Source organism: Biomphalaria glabrata, chromosome 2, assembly GCF_947242115.1.
Source record: "Biomphalaria glabrata chromosome 2, xgBioGlab47.1, whole genome shotgun sequence".
NCBI lineage: Eukaryota > Metazoa > Mollusca > Gastropoda > Planorbidae > Biomphalaria > Biomphalaria glabrata.
This window is the reverse complement of record NC_074712.1, coordinates 36140761-36161350: the sequence shown is the minus strand read 5'-3', so window position 1 is coordinate 36161350 and position 20590 is coordinate 36140761. Positions and strand designations below refer to the sequence as shown.

The 20590-nt window shown below is 40.3% G+C and overlaps 3 protein-coding genes across 6 annotated transcripts in view; 2 read left to right on the top strand and 1 right to left on the bottom strand.

The window, feature by feature from the left end:
- Positions 1–7938: 7938 nt before the first annotated feature.
- LOC129924691 (axoneme-associated protein mst101(2)-like) lies at positions 7939–8463 on the top strand. Its single transcript, XM_056021180.1, has one exon. It carries the CDS (start codon positions 7939–7941, stop codon positions 8461–8463), a length of 525 nt encoding a protein of 174 aa, XP_055877155.1.
- A 3900-nt stretch (positions 8464–12363) lies between these two features.
- On the top strand, positions 12364–16276 carry LOC129924690 (uncharacterized). The gene is made up of 2 exons (XM_056021179.1): positions 12364–13787; positions 16267–16276. The coding sequence occupies exons 1-2, from the start codon at positions 12364–12366 to the stop codon at positions 16274–16276; spliced, it is 1434 nt and encodes a 477-aa protein (XP_055877154.1).
- Positions 16277–16787: 511 nt separating this feature from the next.
- LOC106050499 (endothelin-converting enzyme homolog) overlaps positions 16788–20590 on the bottom strand; it is a 53667-nt gene continuing 49864 nt past the window's right edge. For all 4 annotated transcript variants that reach the window (XM_056020274.1, XM_056020272.1, XM_056020273.1 and 1 more), the window contains one exon: positions 16788–18421. In XM_056020274.1, coding sequence (XP_055876249.1) covers positions 18322–18421 — 100 coding nt within the window. In that variant the 3' untranslated portion in view covers positions 16788–18321. The remainder of the gene's footprint in view (positions 18422–20590) is intronic.

The following is a 20590-nucleotide window of genomic DNA, read 5'->3' as shown; positions in this document are numbered from 1 at the left end:
TGTAACTGCTAAATATTTCTTGGAGACCCTAAGCTAGAGCTTATGTTGTGTCACAGATCACATTATAGAATTGTGTGTACATTTCTCATTTGTAAAGAAATATAAGCCCTCGACACGAGTCTCGGGATTTAATCCTCAAATTTAGACACTTGACATTCAAATCAGGATTTACCCAAGGGACTTAATTAGTATGTTTGAAATCTATTGGTTGATTTGAATTTAAACAAAGACATTTTTGAAAAGAGTTAGCGCCAAAGAATTGGCGGTAGTAAGAAGGTAAAGTGAGTCGATAAAATAAGGTTCTTGTAGATAGACACGTTTCTAAGAGCTCTATTTGAAAAGCCTTTGTAATATGCTCATTGATTTGTAATTTGTACATAACTGTATTTACGTTGTATTTAATAAAGTTCCAGAGTTTTGTTTTATCTAAGAATTGTCAATTGTGATTCTAGATCTTCATTTTTGTTAACTATTGAATTCAAGTAAAATCCCCGGCATAACAACACATCATACCATCCAAAATGTTGTCACATCTGGCACCTTGTGTTGTTACATTGGCACTCTCCGACTAATAAAAGTTCACGGACAACTTTTAACGAAATTTATTCAAGATCTAGGACCAATTTCTAAACTCTTCAAAGGAACTTCATTCTTATTTAACGGAGGACAGAATTTCTGTGTTTAACAGGTCAGTTGGTTATCGATAATTCTTTTATAAAGATTTTCGTTAGAGTTACGTCTAACTCACGAAAACTATTATTATATGTAATTGGCAAAAGGAATAAGACCAATATACATAATAACTGGCATTATTAAAAGACCAGTAAGTCAAATAACTGGCAATATAAAAGACCAGTAAAGCAAATAACTGGCAGTATAAAAAAGACCAGTAAATCAAATAACTGGCGTTATAAAGAAGACCAGATTTAACCAACTGTTAAACCAGTAAAAAGTACATCGGCTCAATAGATCTATATATCAATCATACGACTCCAGTAACTACAAGTCTACTGTCAAGAATTTATTAGCAAATTGAGGCTTCATGAACTTTGTCACTATATTATTATTATATCTGAGATAAAGCCAAAATCCAGATATTGTACATTTTGCTCCAATACAAGAAACTAACAAAAATTAAATATGGCTTCCAGTTCTAGAACACAACGATTCTTCGAATTAATAGAATTTGCCAAAGAAAAGCAAATTTCAAAGCCAGACCAGTGGGCAGAGAAACAAGAAGAGAAAGAATATCAAGAGCAAGAATCTGAAAAACGCATACAATTAGAAGAAAAAAAATTACAAGAATCTGAAAAACGCATGCAATTAGAAGAAAAAAAATTGCAAGACGCCGAAAAACAAAGGCAAGAATCTGAAAAACAAAGGCAGGACGCCGAAAAGCAAAGACAACATGAAAAAGAAAAAATGGAATTCGAAAGGCAAAATAAAGAAAATAAAGAAAGCATTTCAATTCAAGGTCACTCAAGTATGTTTGACAAATACAGATTAATGAACAAAATATCGGCTTTCAACGAAAACATTGACAATATGGACTCGTATCTCATAAGATTTGAAGAAATAGCTACAACATCCGGTCTACCTGAAGCACATTGGTCGAGCTCACTCCTTACCCTCTTGACTGGCAAAGCTGTCAACATTTGCTCACAACTGTCAATCAATGAACGCAGCACTTACTCTGATATCAAGGAAGCTCTACTGCGCCAATACGGAGCAACTTCAGCCAACTATAGAAAGAAATTCTATAATGAAAGGCCACAGCAAAATGATGATCCTCAAATTTTTGTAGCTAATATGTCAATGTGGTTTGATAGATGGGTATCCATGGCAAAAATAGAAGAAAGTTACCAAGCTCTTCGTCAACATATTATTATCGACAACATCACCCATGCTCACTCAGAAGATATTCAATCCTACATTATAGAGAGAAATCCTACTGATATACAGACATTAACCAAGATCATCAGACAATATAGAGCAGCCTATCCAAACAAGTCAGTCAAACCATCTGTTGAAGAAAATTTTGTCTGCTTTGCTCAAGACAAAAATGCAAGATATAAGTCAGATGACAAAGTCAAATGCAACAAATGTCATAAACTAGGGCATTTCACGTCTCAATGCCGCAGCAGAACCACAGAATGTTCATATTGCCATAAAAAGGGTCACCAAACTCATGAATGTTGGAAAAAACAGGCAGTCTCCAAAAATCAAAATTTTGATAGACCCACATCACTAACTCAAAGATACAGCAATAGAGAGCAATACAATCTCAACAAAGCACCTGGAAACAATAAACCAGATAACAACAAACCTCGCTACAGAAGTCATTCACAGGACTCCAGACCACAATATATGCCAAACAGAAGCTCATATAACAGAAGCTATTACAATGAGCATTCAACTATGACTGTCATTGCAAAATCCAATGGTCTCAAATTTTATCCAGGCTTTGTAGGAGACAAGAAGGTGGAAGTTCTTCGTGACACCGGAAGCACGTCCACATTAGTACATGAACGCTTCGTACACGCAAACCGTTTCACAGGCAACCACGTCCAAGTCACTGCATTCAACGGAACTGTCAGCAAGTTACCTGAAGCCATCATTTATGTTACTACACCATTCTTCAGTGGTCAAACAAAAGCATTAGTAACACCCAATCTACCAGTGGACCTAATCATTGGAAACATAGAAGGAGTTAAAGAATGCACTCCTCAAGAACTTACTGAATGTACAAATGCCATAGAGCAAGGTCAAAAATGTTTGGCAGTAATGACAAGATCCATGTCCAGACAACAAGAACATTTGGCACCTGAACAAGTTAGCCAAATTAATCACATGGCTACCTCAATTACTCAAGCTATGCAGAATGCAACAGAACCAGTTACTAGTCCAGTAGCCAGCAACAATCAAGAACACTCAACATGGACACCCCCAGTTACATCAAGCCCATCCCTACCGATCATAAGTCCACCTCCAATTCCCGAATGTCCATTGTTGAACTTTGAAGAACAAGACGACATGCCCAGAGTCTCTAACAATGATACAAGAACTCTAACTGGCCAAACTGAAGTCAATCAAGACAAGTCTCATGAACCAGAAGCAGATACTTATATTCAATCAACTTTGGCTATACCAGACAAAAGAAAAACTATGCAACTTGACTCTATCACTCATACAAGTATTCCTCATTTGAAAGAATGCGAGTCAACTAACGAAGCCATTACAACCAAGAACATTGAAAGTCAAAGAATATTACATGAACACATGAAGTCAAGATATTTTGCTCAAGGAGATCAAGTCAATTTACTGTTACCAGATTGGAGTAACAAGCTATTCTACAAATGGCAAGGTCCATTTACCATCACCAGAAAGATTTCCAACCTGCTTTATGAAATCAATGTCAACAAGTCAACCAAAGTATTTCATGTTCATATGTTTGAACATTACCATGAAACAGATAATGAAGACATCAAAGCAGAAGTTGAACATTTTACAAGCTTAGCAACTATTCCTGAGGAAGAAGAAGAAACATCATCAACACCCATTCCTGAGATAGATGTTTCATTACCAACATCCAATAACATTGACATTCCCAAGGTCATCACTCTGAATGACATAACACTACAGAAAGTGAAGGACACTAAAGTGTTTACAGACCATGCAGATTTCTTTACCAGTGCTTCTGAGACATTTCCAGTACTGCAATTTGAAAGAAACTCAGAAAGCAATAACATTGACAACACCAAGTTTCATCCTCCCTCTACTCAAGGGACAACTTTTCTTCAGAAAGGAACAAATGAACTTCTTCAACATTGCTGTATTGACCGATTGAACTCAGACATGTTCAGTCATTGCTCTATTGAACATTCTAATGCAAAGCATTCTGCTACCATTGTTCTACAGCGTCAAAGTTCATCAACCAGAAAATTGAGTTTTGGTTTCGGACAGTTCTTATTTTCACCAAACTCAAACGCGGTTCAATCAGACATTATCTGTGAGATCATTATGACATGGAGTCAACAGCTTCATAAACTGAGAGACCTTTTCTTCAAGTTTAGAAAAAGCGTACACACATCCATGACGGCAATTCAGAAGGGTTTTGAACTTCACACTTACATTTTATATATGTACTATACCATATTTAGTGTCACTTGATCCATTATCATTCATACTCGTCAAGGAAGAACATTATCCAGTTATATTTAATTAATAAATTAATTTGTTTACTCACTTTTTCCACAGGAGTTCTATATCAGATGTTATATTTATTTCAGCACCAAGCAAAACACTGAGGAAAGTCACTCATTCAAGATACTTTTTAATTATGTTTCAGCATCTTTGCATATGACATGCATCAGACATTTTAATTTTTAAATCATGAGCATTTTATTTCAGGTATATTATTATTGCATATATCCTATTATGATAGTACAGATACATGACAGACAATTGGAATTTTTCATGTTGAGATTTATATCACATTGAGTATTATTTTCTCAGAAGATTGTCATGTACTATCACAATTATTTTTCTATGTCAATTTTTCATATGCAATATATTTTTTTCCATGTACACATTTTCACAAATGAGTTATAATGTCATATTTTAATTTCATCATGAAGCTTCATAACTTATTCAATTCAAGATTTATGCTTTGTACAACTTTTGATATTGTTCATGACAAGCATTGTCTCATTTTCATAACCATTTCAATAGTGAGACAGGTGTTCAAAGTCATCAATAATTTTATTCACTGCATTTACATATTTTTTATCTCCAAGTTGACTTTATTTTGTCATATGTTACCTCAACCATTTTTCTATAATCTCATGTATGGTATTTTGTGTATATTTAAATATTTTAATACATATGAGCATTTCTATTACCATACAAATGCTAAATGGAGAGGGGGGTAATATGTCACAGATCACATTATAGAATTGTGTGTACATTTCTCATTTGTAAAGAAATATAAGCCCTCGACACGAGTCTCGGGATTTAATCCTCAAATTTAGACACTTGACATTCAAATCAGGATTTACCCAAGGGACTTAATTAGTATGTTTGAAATCTATTGGTTGATTTGAATTTAAACAAAGACATTTTTGAAAAGAGTTAGCGCCAAAGAATTGGCGGTAGTAAGAAGGTAAAGTGAGTCGATAAAATAAGGTTCTTGTAGATAGACACGTTTCTAAGAGCTCTATTTGAAAAGCCTTTGTAATATGCTCATTGATTTGTAATTTGTACATAACTGTATTTACGTTGTATTTAATAAAGTTCCAGAGTTTTGTTTTATCTAAGAATTGTCAATTGTGATTCTAGATCTTCATTTTTGTTAACTATTGAATTCAAGTAAAATCCCCGGCATAACAACACATCATACCATCCAAAATGTTGTCACATCTGGCACCTTGTGTTGTTACATGTTGCATAGAGGTAAATTTGACCGTGGCCCATGGTTGTTACACCATCGGGTGTAGGCCCCTAAATGGTCGTGGGCCCGGGTTCATTGAACCCCTTCGCGCCATGGATTCTACGCCGCTGAGGAAGAAAGAGAGAGAGAGAGGAAGAGAGAGAGAGAGAGAGAAATTAGGAGAAGAGGGGGGCTGGAGAAAGGTTGAAAGAATAATTTCACAACAACTATGACATTTCTGTACTGACAATAGAGTGATAAAAGGTTAAATTTAAATATAAAAATATCGCACGTGTTAATTTAAACTGTTTACTTTCTGATCTATCACCTAGCAGAGGGTAGGGGTGGTTCACACAGGCTGGACTTTGAAACATTGTTCTTAGCTAAAGAAGGGAGATTACCAAGAGAACTTATGTTTTAAAAATCTTTTTTTTTTTACTAACAAACGACGGAAAATAGAATAGATTATAGAGACCGAGTAATTAAAGTATCCCTATAGATCTAGATTTAGTTTCTTGCTAGTGATTGCAACTAATTGCAGGACTAGTGCCACTTTGCTGCTATGATAATTAGCCTATATTTACTTTAGATAATAGCACAGCATGTCTGCGTGGAACCGTTTACTCTGCTTTCTAAATGAAAAACTAGTTAGACCTACTTTTAATTAACAATTTCTTCTATACAATGAGACCAACTTCGACTAGCTTGCAGTTCTGCTGGTATCAAAAGGATTATTAGACCATCTTACTCTCTACCTGTTCTCTTAGTAGGCTCGTGAAGATCACGTGATTGTCCTATACATCAGTGGTTCTCAAATTGTGGTCTCCGGACCCCTCGACCTTCAGGTATCCACAGAAAGATCAGATAGGATAGTTTAAATAATAGCTAACTGGCTCCTCACTACTGTTTAATTTGTCTATTGCGAACCATTCTATAATTATTGTTGGCGCAAAAGATAAATAAAAATATATTTTACGCATGAACGCATTTCAATTTCTTTTTTTTAAAAGCCAATCAACGTTGGTCTTTCTATATATCTGCTTTATCTTATCATTCCAAGATGAAGGCTAAATGTGGTTCTAACGTTTCCAACCGACGACCTCCTGGACACACACCTACACATCAGTCTGGCTTTTAATATTGCACATTCTATGATACCTAATACGTTATAGGCTACTGTTGTAATTCATGTGAAATAAATTGTTTTTTTTTTCGCACGGCTATCCAACCGTTAGACTATGGATACATATTTGAAGTTTCAAGCAGGCATCAGAAGAAGAGCCACAAGAGTATAATGGAAATAGTTTCAAGCAGACATCAGAAGAAGAGCCAAGAGTATAATGGAAATAGTTTCAAGCAGACATCAGAAGAAGAGCCAAGAGTATAATGGAAATAGTTTCAAGCAGACATCAGAAGAAGAGCCAAGAGTATATTGGAAATAGTTTCAAGCAGACATCAGAAGAAGAGCCACAAGAGTATAATGGAAATAGTTTCAAGCAGACATCAGAAGAAGAGCCAAGAGTATAATAGAAATAGTTTCGAGCAGGCATCAGAAGAAGAGCCACAAGAGTATAATGGAAATAGTTTCAAGCAGACATCAGAAGTAGAGCCACAAGAGTATTATGGAAATAGTTTCAAGCAGACATCAGAAGAAGAGCCAAGAGTATAATGGAAATAGTTTCAAGCAGACATCAGAAGAAGAGCCAAGAGTATAATGGAAATAGTTTCAAGCAGACATCAGAAGAAGAGCCAAGAGTATAATGGAAATAGTTTCAAGCAGACATCAGAAGAAGAGCCAAGAGTATAATGGAAATAGTTTCAAGCAGGCATCAGAAGAAGAGCCAAGAGTATAATGGAAATAGTTTCAAGCAGACATCAGAAGAAGAGCCAAGAGTATAATGGAAATAGTTTCAAGCAGACATCAGAAGAAGAGCCACAAGAGTATAATGGAAATAGTTTCAAGCAGACATCAGAAGTAGAGCCACAAGAGTATAATGGAAATAGTTTCAAGCAGACATCAGAAGAAGAGCCAAGAGTATAATGGAAATAGTTTCAAGCAGGCATCAGAAGAAGAGCCACAAGAGTATAATGGAAATAGTTTCAAGCAGGCATCAGAAGAAGAGCCACAAGAGTATAATGGAAATAGTTTCAAGCAGACATCAGAAAAAGAGCCAAGAGTATAATGGAAATAGTTTCAAGCAGGCATCAGAAGAAGAGCCAAGAGTATAATGGAAATAGTTTCAAGCAGACATCAGAAGTAGAGCAACAAGAGTATAATGGAAATAGTTTCAAGCAAACATCAGAAGAAGAGCCAAGAGTATAATGGAAATAGTTTCAAGCAGGCATCAGAAGAAGAGCCACAAGAGTATAATGGAAATAGTTTCAAGCAGGCATCAGAAGAAGAGCCACAAGAGTATAATGGAAATAGTTTCAAGCAGACATATGAAGAAGAGCCAAGAGTATAATGGAAATAGTTTCAAGCAGACATCAGAAGAAGAGCCAAGAGTATAATGGAAATAGTTTCAAGCAGACATCAGAAGAAGAGCCACAAGAGTATAATGGAAATAGTTTCAAGCAGACATCAGAAAAAGAGCCAAGAGTATAATGGAAATAGTTTCAAGCAGGCATCTGAAGAAGAGCCACAAGAGTATAATGGAAATAGTTTCAAGCATGCATCAGAAGAAGAGCCACAAGAGTATAATGGAAATAGTTTCAAGCAGACATCAGAAGAAGAGCCACAAGAGTATAATGGAAATAGTTTCAAGCAGGCATCAGAAGAAGAGCCACAAGAGTATAATGGAAATAGTTTCAAGCAGACATCAGAAGAAGAGCCACAAGAGTATAATGGAAATAGTTTCAAGCAGGCATCAGAAGAAGAGCAACAAGAGTATAATGGAAATAGTTTCAAGCAGACATCAGAAGAAGAGCCACAAGAGTATAATGGAAATAGTTTCAAGCAGGCATCAGAAGTAGAGCCACAAGAGTATAATGGAAATAGTTTCAAGCAGACATCAGAAGAAGAGCCAAGAGTATAATGGAAATAGTTTCAAGCAGACATCAGAAGAAGAGCCAAGAGTATAATGGAAATAGTTTCAAGCAGGCATCAGAAGAAGAACCAAGAGTATAATGGAAATAGTTTCAAGCAGACATCAGAAGAAGAGCCAAGAGTATAATGGAAATAGTCAAAATGAACTGAGACATGATTCCGTCAAAGAGGCCGCACCGCCATGTAAGGTGGCCCGGTGTAAGGTGGCCCGGTGTAAAGTGGCCCGGTGTAAGGCAAAGTTACGTAAATGTGCACTTGAATATGGACAATTCGGATTTCTACCGCTCAAAGGCAACATCCATAAAGTGCACACATGGTTGCGGAGAGTTTGAGTATGCCAGCGGTCAGCGACTTAAGAAATATGAGATTTGGACAGACAAATCAGGCTATGTCGGAGGGATCTCTGACATCGTATAACTTGTAAAGGGGTCCCTGAACTGAAAAAGTTTGAGAACCTCTGCTCTACATCACAAACTTCAGCATATTACTCGTGCACTTTTCAACCTAGTGGAGTTTTGAAGTGAGACAAATGGTCTATCTATGTATGTATCTATCTATCTATCTATCTATCTACCTATCTATATCAATCTATCAATCAATCAATCACTCTATCTCTCTCTCTCTCTCTATATATATATATATATATATATATTGTTATAAACCTGGTGGTGGCACAGATGGGGGTAGTGGTGTGAGTGTAGTCAGCCGACGCAAATCGCCCCAGGCCAGCGCTAGACGAGCGGTCAACCGTGACAAGTTACGACGATCGGCCGAGACGAGTTAACAACATGAAGGTTCGAGTAGGATCGGCGTCGTGAACAGAGCTCAGGAGCGTCCCAGAATGGTCGAGCGACGTTCTGTCCGGTTCTAGAAGGCCAGTAGGGACCCTATTTAAAGAGCGGAGGTGTCGCAGTCAAGACGGTTCAGAAAGCGGGTTCACGACAGGAGTTCAGAACACGGTCGACTACAGCACAGTTCAACGGTGTGGTTCTGTACGGAGCATTACGACGGTCCAGTGCGGAGTACTGTCAAGTACAGTTGAGACGATCGGCGTCTTGATCTTGGTCTGTGATCGAGTCCGACACAACGAGCCCAAGTGTGTGAAGTCAGTCCCGAACTGTTGAACCCAGTGCAAGCCCGGAACGAGACGGAGAGGCCAGTGCAAGACTAGATACGGCGGAACGGTGTTATCGGAGAGATATTTGTTATCTCAGAGCTATTTGTACTGTTCTACGTGCTGCCAATTGTACAGTATTGGCTGTTATTTATGGACATTAAACCTTTACGTTATTTTGGAGCCCTGACTTGTCAAGTTCTTTAAGTTGGTGGTGTATGGTGCAGTTTGCAGAGAGCCTGGATAGTGAGATTCGTAACAATATATATATATATATATATATATATATATACATATATTTATTTATTTATATTGCAGTAAAGTAGATGTAGATCCTTAGATCGTAACCCTAACCTAACCAACAAATCCTATAGGCTGGCATGAAACCATTCTGGATAGCTTTGTTAAACCTCACTGATACTACCAAGAAAACTAGTTGAATGTTGATCACGCTAAACTCTCAAATTAAGGACAATTAAAAAGCTGATCTATTGACAAAATATATAAGAAAGAAAGAAAGAATGAGTAAATTCCTCTCTATCCTGAAGAGAGGAAAAATATAATAGAGAACAGTGTAAGCCAAAAATTGATCAATTTTCAACAAAAAATGAACAAGTTCTTATCCAAAAATGGACAAGTTTTCACCTAAAAATAGACCAGCTCTCACCCCAAAATTGACCCGTTTTAACCCAAAATGGAAAATGAAAACAGTAATAACAACAAAATGTTTTTGTTAATTGAATTTTGGTATTTACAGCAAAATACATACAAAAATACTTCCTCTTTATGAGCAAATAATACATATATTTGAAAGTATATAGAATATACAGACAGATTTACGTAAAAAAAGGTTATAGCAGTGAATACAGAATGGAGTTTGCATATAAGTTAATGCGATAAAATAGACATTGGAAAACACTTGTACGAAACATAGAGCAATTTCAACAATATTGCATTTAAAATAAAATAGAATATACGTATCTGGAATCACATAAAATACATTTATATGAATCTATTGATATATCGACTAAGGAATCAATGAACAAATCAATAAATGATTATTTACAATATAATATGATCTTTGGCATTAACAGTGGCTTCACTAGGGTCTGTGTCACACGGTGCGGTAAGCTCGGGGGGTCACCCCCCTCCAGGAAAAAATAATCTCCCCCTAAAAAAACTATTGTTTTTCTTTGTGTCTTTATGTTGACCAATAAAACTGTAAGCTAAGCCATTGATTGGTAACACACGAAAAAATTTAATGTCCTTGACATTTGATCAAAAGTAATTACATAAATTAAAAATTTACAATTATAGAATTAAAAAACCTTGAGCCGGACATTTTTATTAGAGATTATTGAAGAGCTCCTTAAGGAAAAGGTTTTTAAATTATACTCGTGTTTCTGAGCTGCTTCCGAAAAGTCAAATCCAGCAGTGACCAGGTTTACGTCCTGTGAAACATTGTCGAGCCTGGACTACCAACACAGGATGTGGAGCAGTTTTGTGGATAAAAAAAAAAAACGTTTGAAAGCGTCCAACAGAATCACTCTGGAAAATAGGAAGAGAATAAGGCATCTCGCAACAATTTGTCCAGATTTAGCGACATGTCTAAAACAAATCAAGTGTTGTGTCACAACAGAAGATGTAATTCTTCAACATCAAGACGAATATGAGATTAAGGTGTATCTTATCCCAATTTCTTATTTCCATGGCCTGAACCGAAGTGAGTAAGAGTTTGGAACGCAATAACATTACTTTGAAATACAAATAAATGTTTACACGATATGAAGCCCTCAAAGTTATGCATATTGGGTGCATGTTGCCCCCATCAGCATTGGTTATACAGATCTGGAGCACATTGAAAAGTTAACCTATTTAAGCAGTGTTATCTCAAGCGATGCAAATACAGTTCTCGGTGTTGCATGTTTGACTGGAACCGTCTTTCAAAAAGTGAGCCTGTGAAAGTCGCCTTAGACTGATTTTTGTGGAGAGAGCTTGCAGCCCTATGCTTCGAATGGAGCGCAAGGGGCATATATCTATGTTTTTCTCAACATTTTACAATAGAAAAATGTTACGTTCGTCACTTAACTGGTCAGATAAGATGGTTGGTAGAGCGCCTTAAACTCACCCAGAGTTGTCCGGGGCAAAGCATTTTTCTACATTTCTGAGATTTAGACACTTTCTCCTGGCGTCTACAAGGAATTTTTTTTATACTAGTAAGATTACAAGTTCCAATAGAATGAAATGAAGAAGGTTTGGCACATGTAGATACAAAACTGTGTGAGGCATTCAAGGAAGTACTTTTTATTTTTAAAAGTTGCATTTTAGAAAAGTGCATTTTTCCGACTTGGCTGTCATCACCTGGTGGGTGTCATCCGAGCAGACCCGAACAGGCTCCGTGTGCCGGGTAGTGGGCGTCAGGCCTAGACACGAAAAGTCAGCTACTAGTCGCCCCGCGACCTCGATGAGGGGAAATTTGTCAGGTCGTGAAAAGTTAGCTAAAATTTCTCCACCAAAGCCCTCTTCTCAACACTGCATTCGTACCTCCTTCGGAGGTCCGATTCGAACAAGGTTGATGGAAGTCTGCCACAACCTCCTGCCGACCCAGATACACGGCAGGCAAATATGACTGGAAGCGAAATAATGACGGGAGCCTCCGGCCCCCAAAAAACCCAAACTGACACTAGTGGGAACCAACCCACCCCTGAGTCTAAGCCCATAAACAATAGGTCCCTCCTGATTTTGCTAATAAACATCTGTGGGGTAATACCCAAGATGTTAGAGATATCAAAACTCCTCCACGAGAGGGCAATTGACGTGGCTTTATTACAAGAGACACTAACTGGCAAACGTAATGCCAGTATCACCGGTTATACTGCATTTAAGTGTAAGTGCACAGACTGCCGGGGGCTCATTACTTATGTACGCAACAACCTGGTTGCTACACAAGTCCCCGGTCCACGAGTGCATGGGCGTACCGACGCCATCACCCTTGAAGTACATAAACTCGGGCGTAAACTTACAGTAACTAATCTGTACAACCCCCCCAAGCACGAAATTAGTCTCGAATATGACTGTACTAATATCAATACTCATAACGTCATCGCAGGAGACTTTAACGCTAAGTCTCAGCAGTGGGGCTATGATTCAACCGACTTGTCGGGACATAAAATTCATGAACTTCTAAATAATTCTAATTTGTTCTGTCTGCAAAACAAACATACTCCCCCAACTCTATACCACACCGGAAATGGCAGCCAATCTAGACCAGACCTTACTTTAATCACAGCTAATTTAGAATCTCACACACAGTTCCAAGTCTTAGACGACATTGGGAGCGACCATAGACCCATACTAGTCACAATTGCCCTCTCAGAGGCCAGTGGTGTAACCCCAAAAGCCCCGCGTAGGTGGAGTTACACCAAGGCGAACTGGCCAGCGTACGAGGCAGCAGTCGACACTGCCCTTATGAATCTAGCAGTGGAGGATAGGGACGTTGACATCATATACGGCGAAATAACAGCAGCTATGTTGGGTGAGGCTAAGAGGTTTGTCCCGCGGACTTATCCTGGCGTAAGGCAGAAACGCGTGTGGTCTCAGGAATTGAATAAGCTGGTCCTGAGACGTAAGCGAGCCCGGAGGCTTGCTGAACGAAAGGGTACCCCCGAAATCCGGCGGGAGTACAATCGGCTCTGTAGAGCCACGAGTGAACTGGCCCGACGCGTCCGGTCGGAATATTGGAACGCTGCCTGCGCCGGGATGGATCTTCGGGCCTGGCGTCTTCTGCGAAACCTAGAGGCCAAAGACACAGCGCGAACGGCTGCCCCTCTATTGTCACCCAGAGCGCCGGTCTCTACGGTAACCAAAATGGCCGGCTTGTTGAATCGAAACTTTGCTAAAATCAGCAAGCCCGAAAAGAAGTCTGCCATGTCCAAAGCCCTCAACAAAGAACGTAAAAGACTCAAGAGGGAGCCAGATGAGCCGCAAAGCCAAGCAACGTGCAACGCGCCATTCTGTCTTGCTGAGCTGGACAGAGCGATATCTAAGTGCAAAAACCGAAAAGCTCCGGGGCCAGACAAGGTTACCCCCGAGATGGTAAAACACCTTGGGGGCATTGCGAGAGGTAAACTCCTGGAGTTTATGAATCGAACCTGGGCAGAGTCCAGACTGGCCGGGGCCTGGAAGAGTGCTATCATTGTGTTAGTCCTTAAGAAGGGAAAAGACGCGACTAACGTGGAGTCCTACAGACCCATTTCACTAACCTCAACTCTTGGCAAAGTTGCTGAGCGAATGGTTAACGAGCGGCTAGTTTGGTCCTTTGAGAGTGCCGGTATCCTGGCGCCAGAGCAGGCCGGCTTTAGGGCAGGCTTGAGCCCGATCGACCAGGTCACAACATTCGCAAAGGAGGTGGCCGACGGGTTCCAGAGGTCCGAGAGCACATACGCAGTGTTCATAGACCTAAAACAGGCTTACGACCGTGTGTGGAAGCAAGGCCTCTATCTTAAGCTAAGAGCCATGGGTGTGCGGGGCAAGATATACAATTGGATATAATCCTTTCTGTCTGGGAGGAGCACACGTACAAAATACCAGCATTCCCTTAGCAAGCCAAAACAACAACTCAATGGCCTGCCTCAGGGCTCCACCCTGTCCTGTACACTTTTCATAGCCTTTCTTAATGATTTGCCCAGCTCACTACGGTCCAAAAAACTGCTTTAAGCTGATGATATTGTCCTATGGTCAACCGGGAAGAAAGCCGACCAAATTCAGGCGGCACTCCAAGCAGACCTCCATACCATCTCCTCGTATTGCGACAAATGGCAGATTCAGATAAACGTTGCCAAAACGACCTGGTCCCTGTTCAGCCTAGGGATCGACATTCTTAAGGCTCCATTCGAGCTTCAACTCGGTGGGCTGCGACTCCAGCGTGAAAATACGCCAAAATATCTAGGGGTGACCATAGATAGAAAACTGTCAATGCTCCAGCACGTCCAGGATGTTGAACGAAAAGCCTCGGAGAAGTTAGCGTTATTAAGAAAGCTGGCCAGCACAAAGTGGGGTGCCAAAGCTGACATGCTACGCACATTGTACTTAGGGGCAGTCAGATCACAAATAGAGTACAGCTATACAGTTCAAGTATATGCTAGTAAAACTGCCCTCGAATCACTCGACCGAGTACAAGCACAGGCCCTACGGATCATCAGTGGCACCTTTCGGACAAGCCCAACAAACGCTGCTGAAATTCTCACAAACGTGGCGCCCCTACATCTTAGGAGGGAGAGGGCAGTACTCATGGCCTATGAGCGCTATAAAAGGGGCGACTCTAGGCTACCCACCTCAATACTAGTGCGACAGTGGAGAGAGAGGAACCGCATTAAGATGCGATCATTCCTCCACATAGCGGCCAATTTGTCAAAAATAGCTGGGCTCTCCACTGACAGAATACCTATTAGAAGAATTAGTACGTGCTCTCCGTGGAGGAGATTTCCGGCCCCACAAATTAACCTGTCCCTGTTAGGACAAAAGGGAGCCACCAAGAGGCGATTAACACCTGCCATCCTACAAAACTTGGCATCCATAACAATAAAAACCTTCCATCAGATGCCATTTTCTGCTATACCGATGGGTCGGTAATGAGGGACCCCGATAGATCGGGGTATGGGGCCCTTATAGACTACCCCGACCGGACTGAACCAGATAGGCTCCATGGACGCTGAACTCACAGGGATAACTCGGGCGTTCGAGGCCATTAGGGCCCGAATGCTCCAACGCGAGACTAGCGCCACTACAGTGGTGTTGGTCACCGACTCTCGCTCCAGTCTCCAAGCTATGGTTGTCGGCGGGGGAGGGTCGCCCGTAATAGAAGAGGCAATCGGCGCCGCAGATAACATCCGCCGAGCTATTGGAGCTGTCGTTTTCATGCAGTGGGCGCCTTCACATTGCGGCGTGAGGGGCAATGAAACGGCAGACGCCCTCGCAAGGGAGGGTGCAATGGCAGCCACACATCTCGAAGCACCAAGCACGTACTTACAAGCAACGGCACAAATCCGAGCACTCATTCATGAGAAGTGGTTAAAGTCATGGGAGGAATCCGACAGAGCACGTGGTGTCTGGCAGCGCATGCGTCACCCAGATCGCGACGATCCATGGTGGCGACTGAGGAGGTCAGAGCAGTCAATAGTTGCGCAGTGCAGGACGGAACACTGTCCTATTGGGGCATACTTTGCCCGGTTCCGCACTAACTTTGACTCCCGATGCCGTCACTGTGGAGAGAGCGTCGAAACAGTGTCGCATGTCTTGTACGAGTGTCCCCAGCTCCGCGAGCTAAGGGGGGACTTGCCTGTGCAGTCACTCGACTTGTATGGTAGCTATGAGGCACTACGCCGGACAGCTAAGTTTCTTGCCAGAGCACTACGGGAGGACTAGTCCTTCCTGCTCTGATTTTTCAATAGGAGTTCATCTCAGGTGGGTGTCATCCGGTGCGGCCCGCACCCCCCTAGTGACGCCACTGGGCATTAATTAAAATTAAGTATAAAGAAAATGATCTAGCGATCTATAAAAAATAATCAGATATTGTCCGATTCGTTATTTTACGGCTCGAAGAAGTTAAAATTAGAGCAATCTGTACTAAATCTATCCTCAATATCAATCATTTTACAAGTAATAATCTATAATATAAAGCACAAGGTAAGGCGTATGTATGGATGTGTGGCATATATGTATGGATGTATGTATATATGTATGTATGTATGTATGTATGTATGTATGTATGTATCATGGGCGTAGCCAGGATATTTGTTGTTTTTTCGGGGGCGGCGCTTGGGTTTTTTTTTCTTCCCCCGCCCTATCTATAAATATATTGTTGTAGCTCTGCTCCCTCGCCACACTGATGGTGCGCATGAGAGCACCATTGAACACAGGAGAGCACCATTGAACACAGGAGAGCACCATTGAACACAGGAGAGCACCATTGAACACAGGAGAGCACCATTGAACACAGGAGAGCACCATTGAACACAGGAGAGCACCATTGAACACATGAGAGCACCATTGAACACAGGAGAGCACCATTGAACACATGAGAGCACCATTGAACACAGGAGAGCACCATTGAACACAGGAGAGCACCATTGAACACATGAGAGCACCATTGAACACATGAGAGCACCATTGAACACATGAGAGCACCATTGAACACATGAGAGCACCATTGAACACAGGAGAGCACCATTGAACACATGAGAGCACCATTGAACACATGAGAGCACCATTGAACACAGGAGAGCACCATTGAACACATGAGAGCACCATTGAACACAGGAGAAGACATGTTGATATAAGACAGGAAGAAGGACTGTTGTGGATCCGGCTAAAGTGATGGAAGTCTGGGCTGTCTTGACTCGAGAGAACATCCTTTGTGCTATCTGTGAACTGTGCTGAGGACCTGGGGCGGCACTGGGAAGTGTGTCGGTGGTCTGTAGTGGTTGTAGATAGAAAAGGACTGGTGTCACTTGAGATAGGATATTCTGGGACTTAATAGCTGAAGCCCATGCCTATTTGCAACTGTAAATAAATACCTAGTTTATTGTTACCTCCTGCCTTTTGTTGAGTGCCTACCTTAGAGTCACAACAATAAATATATATATAGAGAGAGAGTATATACACATGCGTGTGTGTGTGTGTGTGTGTGAGTGTGCATAAGTAATCTTTATTACATTCTGGAGGGATTTTAAACTTAAAACTTTTAAACTTAAACCCCTCTTGGCTACGCTCACATAATCTGGTGACTAATGTATACTTTAGTCTTATACTGAAGAGATTTTCATTTGCATTATTTTTGGTTTTATATAAGAGGGGGCATAATGGTAAACCCAGCTAGTAAATAATAAATCAATTGGAATCTTTGGTGTATGTGGAGACTAATAGTGTCAATAGTGCAACGTGTCTTGACATATTTATTTCGAGCTTTCGTTTGTTTCAATAAGAGATACAGATTTGCAGGTTATCTAAAAATATATATAATTCTTGGTCCTGACCACTCACTGATAATCACTGATTTATCCACCTGTCGTAGACGATAAAATACGAACATTTAACCTGTTCTTACTTAACGTAAACCTCGGGTAACAGAGCCAATGTAAGAACAAAATCACAGCGCTAAAACTTAGCAAAAAAAATGTAAAAAAAAACAAACAAAAAAACCGACTTTCATGAACAATTTCTACCTAGAAAATTGATTGAGGATGTCTGAAAGTTAGGAACGAATAGTCAGCTCAACCTTTAAAAAGTCAGCTCAACCTTAGAAAGAAAGCCGCAATAATAAACATTCATTTTAAAATATATCTTTCCGCTTTCAAGAAATTCGACTGCTAAAAAAATATTGTTTAGTCCTGCAGATATAAAATACTGGAATATTCAGTTTTGTGCTGTAAATTGACTGTGTTGTCATTCTATTGTTCTATATTGTTCTGACTGTATTGTCAATCTAAAGGACTGTAAATTGACCGTGCTGTCTATCTATTGCTATGTAAATTGATATGTTGTCAATTTACTGCTCTGTAAATTGGTTTGTCTTTCTGTAGGTCTGTAAATTGTTTGTGCTGTCAATTTATTGCTAAGTAAATTGAGCGTTTTGTTGATGTATTGATCTCTAAATTGACCATGTTGCTAGGACTGGATGTTTCTTGTCTACTCTCTTTGAAGTTAAAAGTCTAAGCTCTGTGTTTCGATCTGTGGTCACCAAATTTGACATTTCTCCTCTGGATTCATCGGGGAATTGATGGGGCAGTTGAAGCTCCTGGCAAAATCTTCGCTGTTGGATAAAGAGCCGATCACTCTGTAAGCAAAAACTGTGCAGATTAAAATAGTATTATATATAATCACATACACAACATCACACAAAACGTGCACACACATCAAGAGACGCGCACACTACTACACACAAATTGTGCACACACATCAAGAGATGCGCACACACATAAACTTACACACACATCAAGAGATGCGCACACACATAAACTTACACACACATCAAGAGACGCGCACACTACTACACACATAAACTTAAAAGCATCTACAGACGTACTCATAACACAAATAAGTAATTATTTTTCATATGAGAAAATTGTACACTACACGATTTTCCCTGCTAAAACTACAGAAAGTATTGAGTTCCGGCAGATGATGTTAAGGTATACGAGCAGGGTGTTATGTGGCCAGCACAACGACTAGCCGCCTTAGAAAGTATTGAGTTCCGGCAGATGATGTTAAGGTATACGAGCAGGGTGTTATGTGGCCAGTACAACGACTAGCCGCCTTGGAAAGTATTGAGTTCCGGCAGATGATGTTAAGGTATACGAGCAGGGTGTTATGTGTCCAGCACAACGACTAACCGTCTTAGAAAGTATTGAGTTCCGGCAGATGATGTTAAGGTATACGAGCAGGGTGTTATGTGTCCAGCACAACGACTAACCGCCTTAGAAAGTATTGAGACTTCACGATAAAATAGCCATACGATGTTTTGAAATGGCTGGTGGCTGGACAGTGAATTCCAAATACGGCCGCTTCGACTTGGAGAATCATTTCATAAACGGACGCTTTCAACGCATTCACTATGGACATATTAGCCATGAGACATATTAGACACAAGACATATTAGCCACGAGACATATTAACCACAAGACATATTAGCCACGAGACATATTAACCACAAGACATATTAGCCACGAGACATATTAGCCACGAGACATATTAGCCACGAGACATATTAACCACAAGACATATTAGCCATGAGACATATTAGACACAAGACATATTAGCCATGAGACATATTAACCACAAGACATATTAGCCACGAGACATATTAACCACAAGACATATTAGCCACGAGACATATTAGCCACGAGACATATTAACCACAAAACATATTAGCCACAAGACATATTAGCCACGAGACATATTAGCCACGAGACATATTAGCCACGAGACATATTAACCACAAGACATATTAGCCACGAGACATATTAACCACGAAACATATTAACCACAAGACATATAAGCCACGAGACATATTAGCCACGAGGCATATTAGACACGAGACATATTAGCCATGAGACATATTAGCCACGAGACATCTTAGACACGAGACATATTAGACACGGGACATATTAGCCACGAGACATATTAGACACGAGACATATTAGCCACGAGACATATTAGCCACGAGACATATTAGCCACGAGACATATTAGCCACGAGACAACACGAGACATATTAGCCACGGGACATATTAGCCACGAGACATGTTAGCCACGAGACAACACGAGACATATTAGACACGAGACATATTAGACACGAGACATATTAGCCATGAGACATATTAGCCACGAGACATCTTAGACACGAGACATATTAGACACGGGACATATTAGCCACGAGACATATTAGACACGAGACATATTAGCCACGAGACATATTAGCCACGAGACATATTAGCCACGAGACATATTAGCCACGAGACAACACGAGACATATTAGCCACGGGACATATTAGCCACGAGACATGTTAGCCACGAGACAACACGAGACATATTAGACACGAGACATATTAGCCACGAGACATATTAGCCACGAGACATATTAGCCACCAGACAACACGAGACATATTAGCCACGAGACATATTAGCCACCAGACAACACGAGACATATTAGCCACGAGACATATTAGCCACGAGACATATTAGCCACGAGACATATTAGACACGAGACATATTAGCCACGAGACATATTAGCCACGAGACATATTAGCCACGAGACATATTAGCCACGAGACATATTAGCCACGAGACATATTAGCCACGAGACAACACGAGACATATTAGCCACGGGACATATTAGCCACGAGACAACACGAGACATATTAGCCACGGGACATATTAGCCACGAGACATATTAGCCACGAGACATATTAGCCACGAGACAACACGAGACATATTAGCCACGTGAC

Coding starts and splice junctions, on each gene's coding strand:
- LOC129924691 (XM_056021180.1), top strand. CDS start 7,939: ATGGAAATAGTTTCAAGCAGACATCAGAAGAAGAGCCACAAGAGTATA.
- LOC129924690 (XM_056021179.1), top strand. CDS start 12,364: ATGTTAGAGATATCAAAACTCCTCCACGAGAGGGCAATTGACGTGGCT.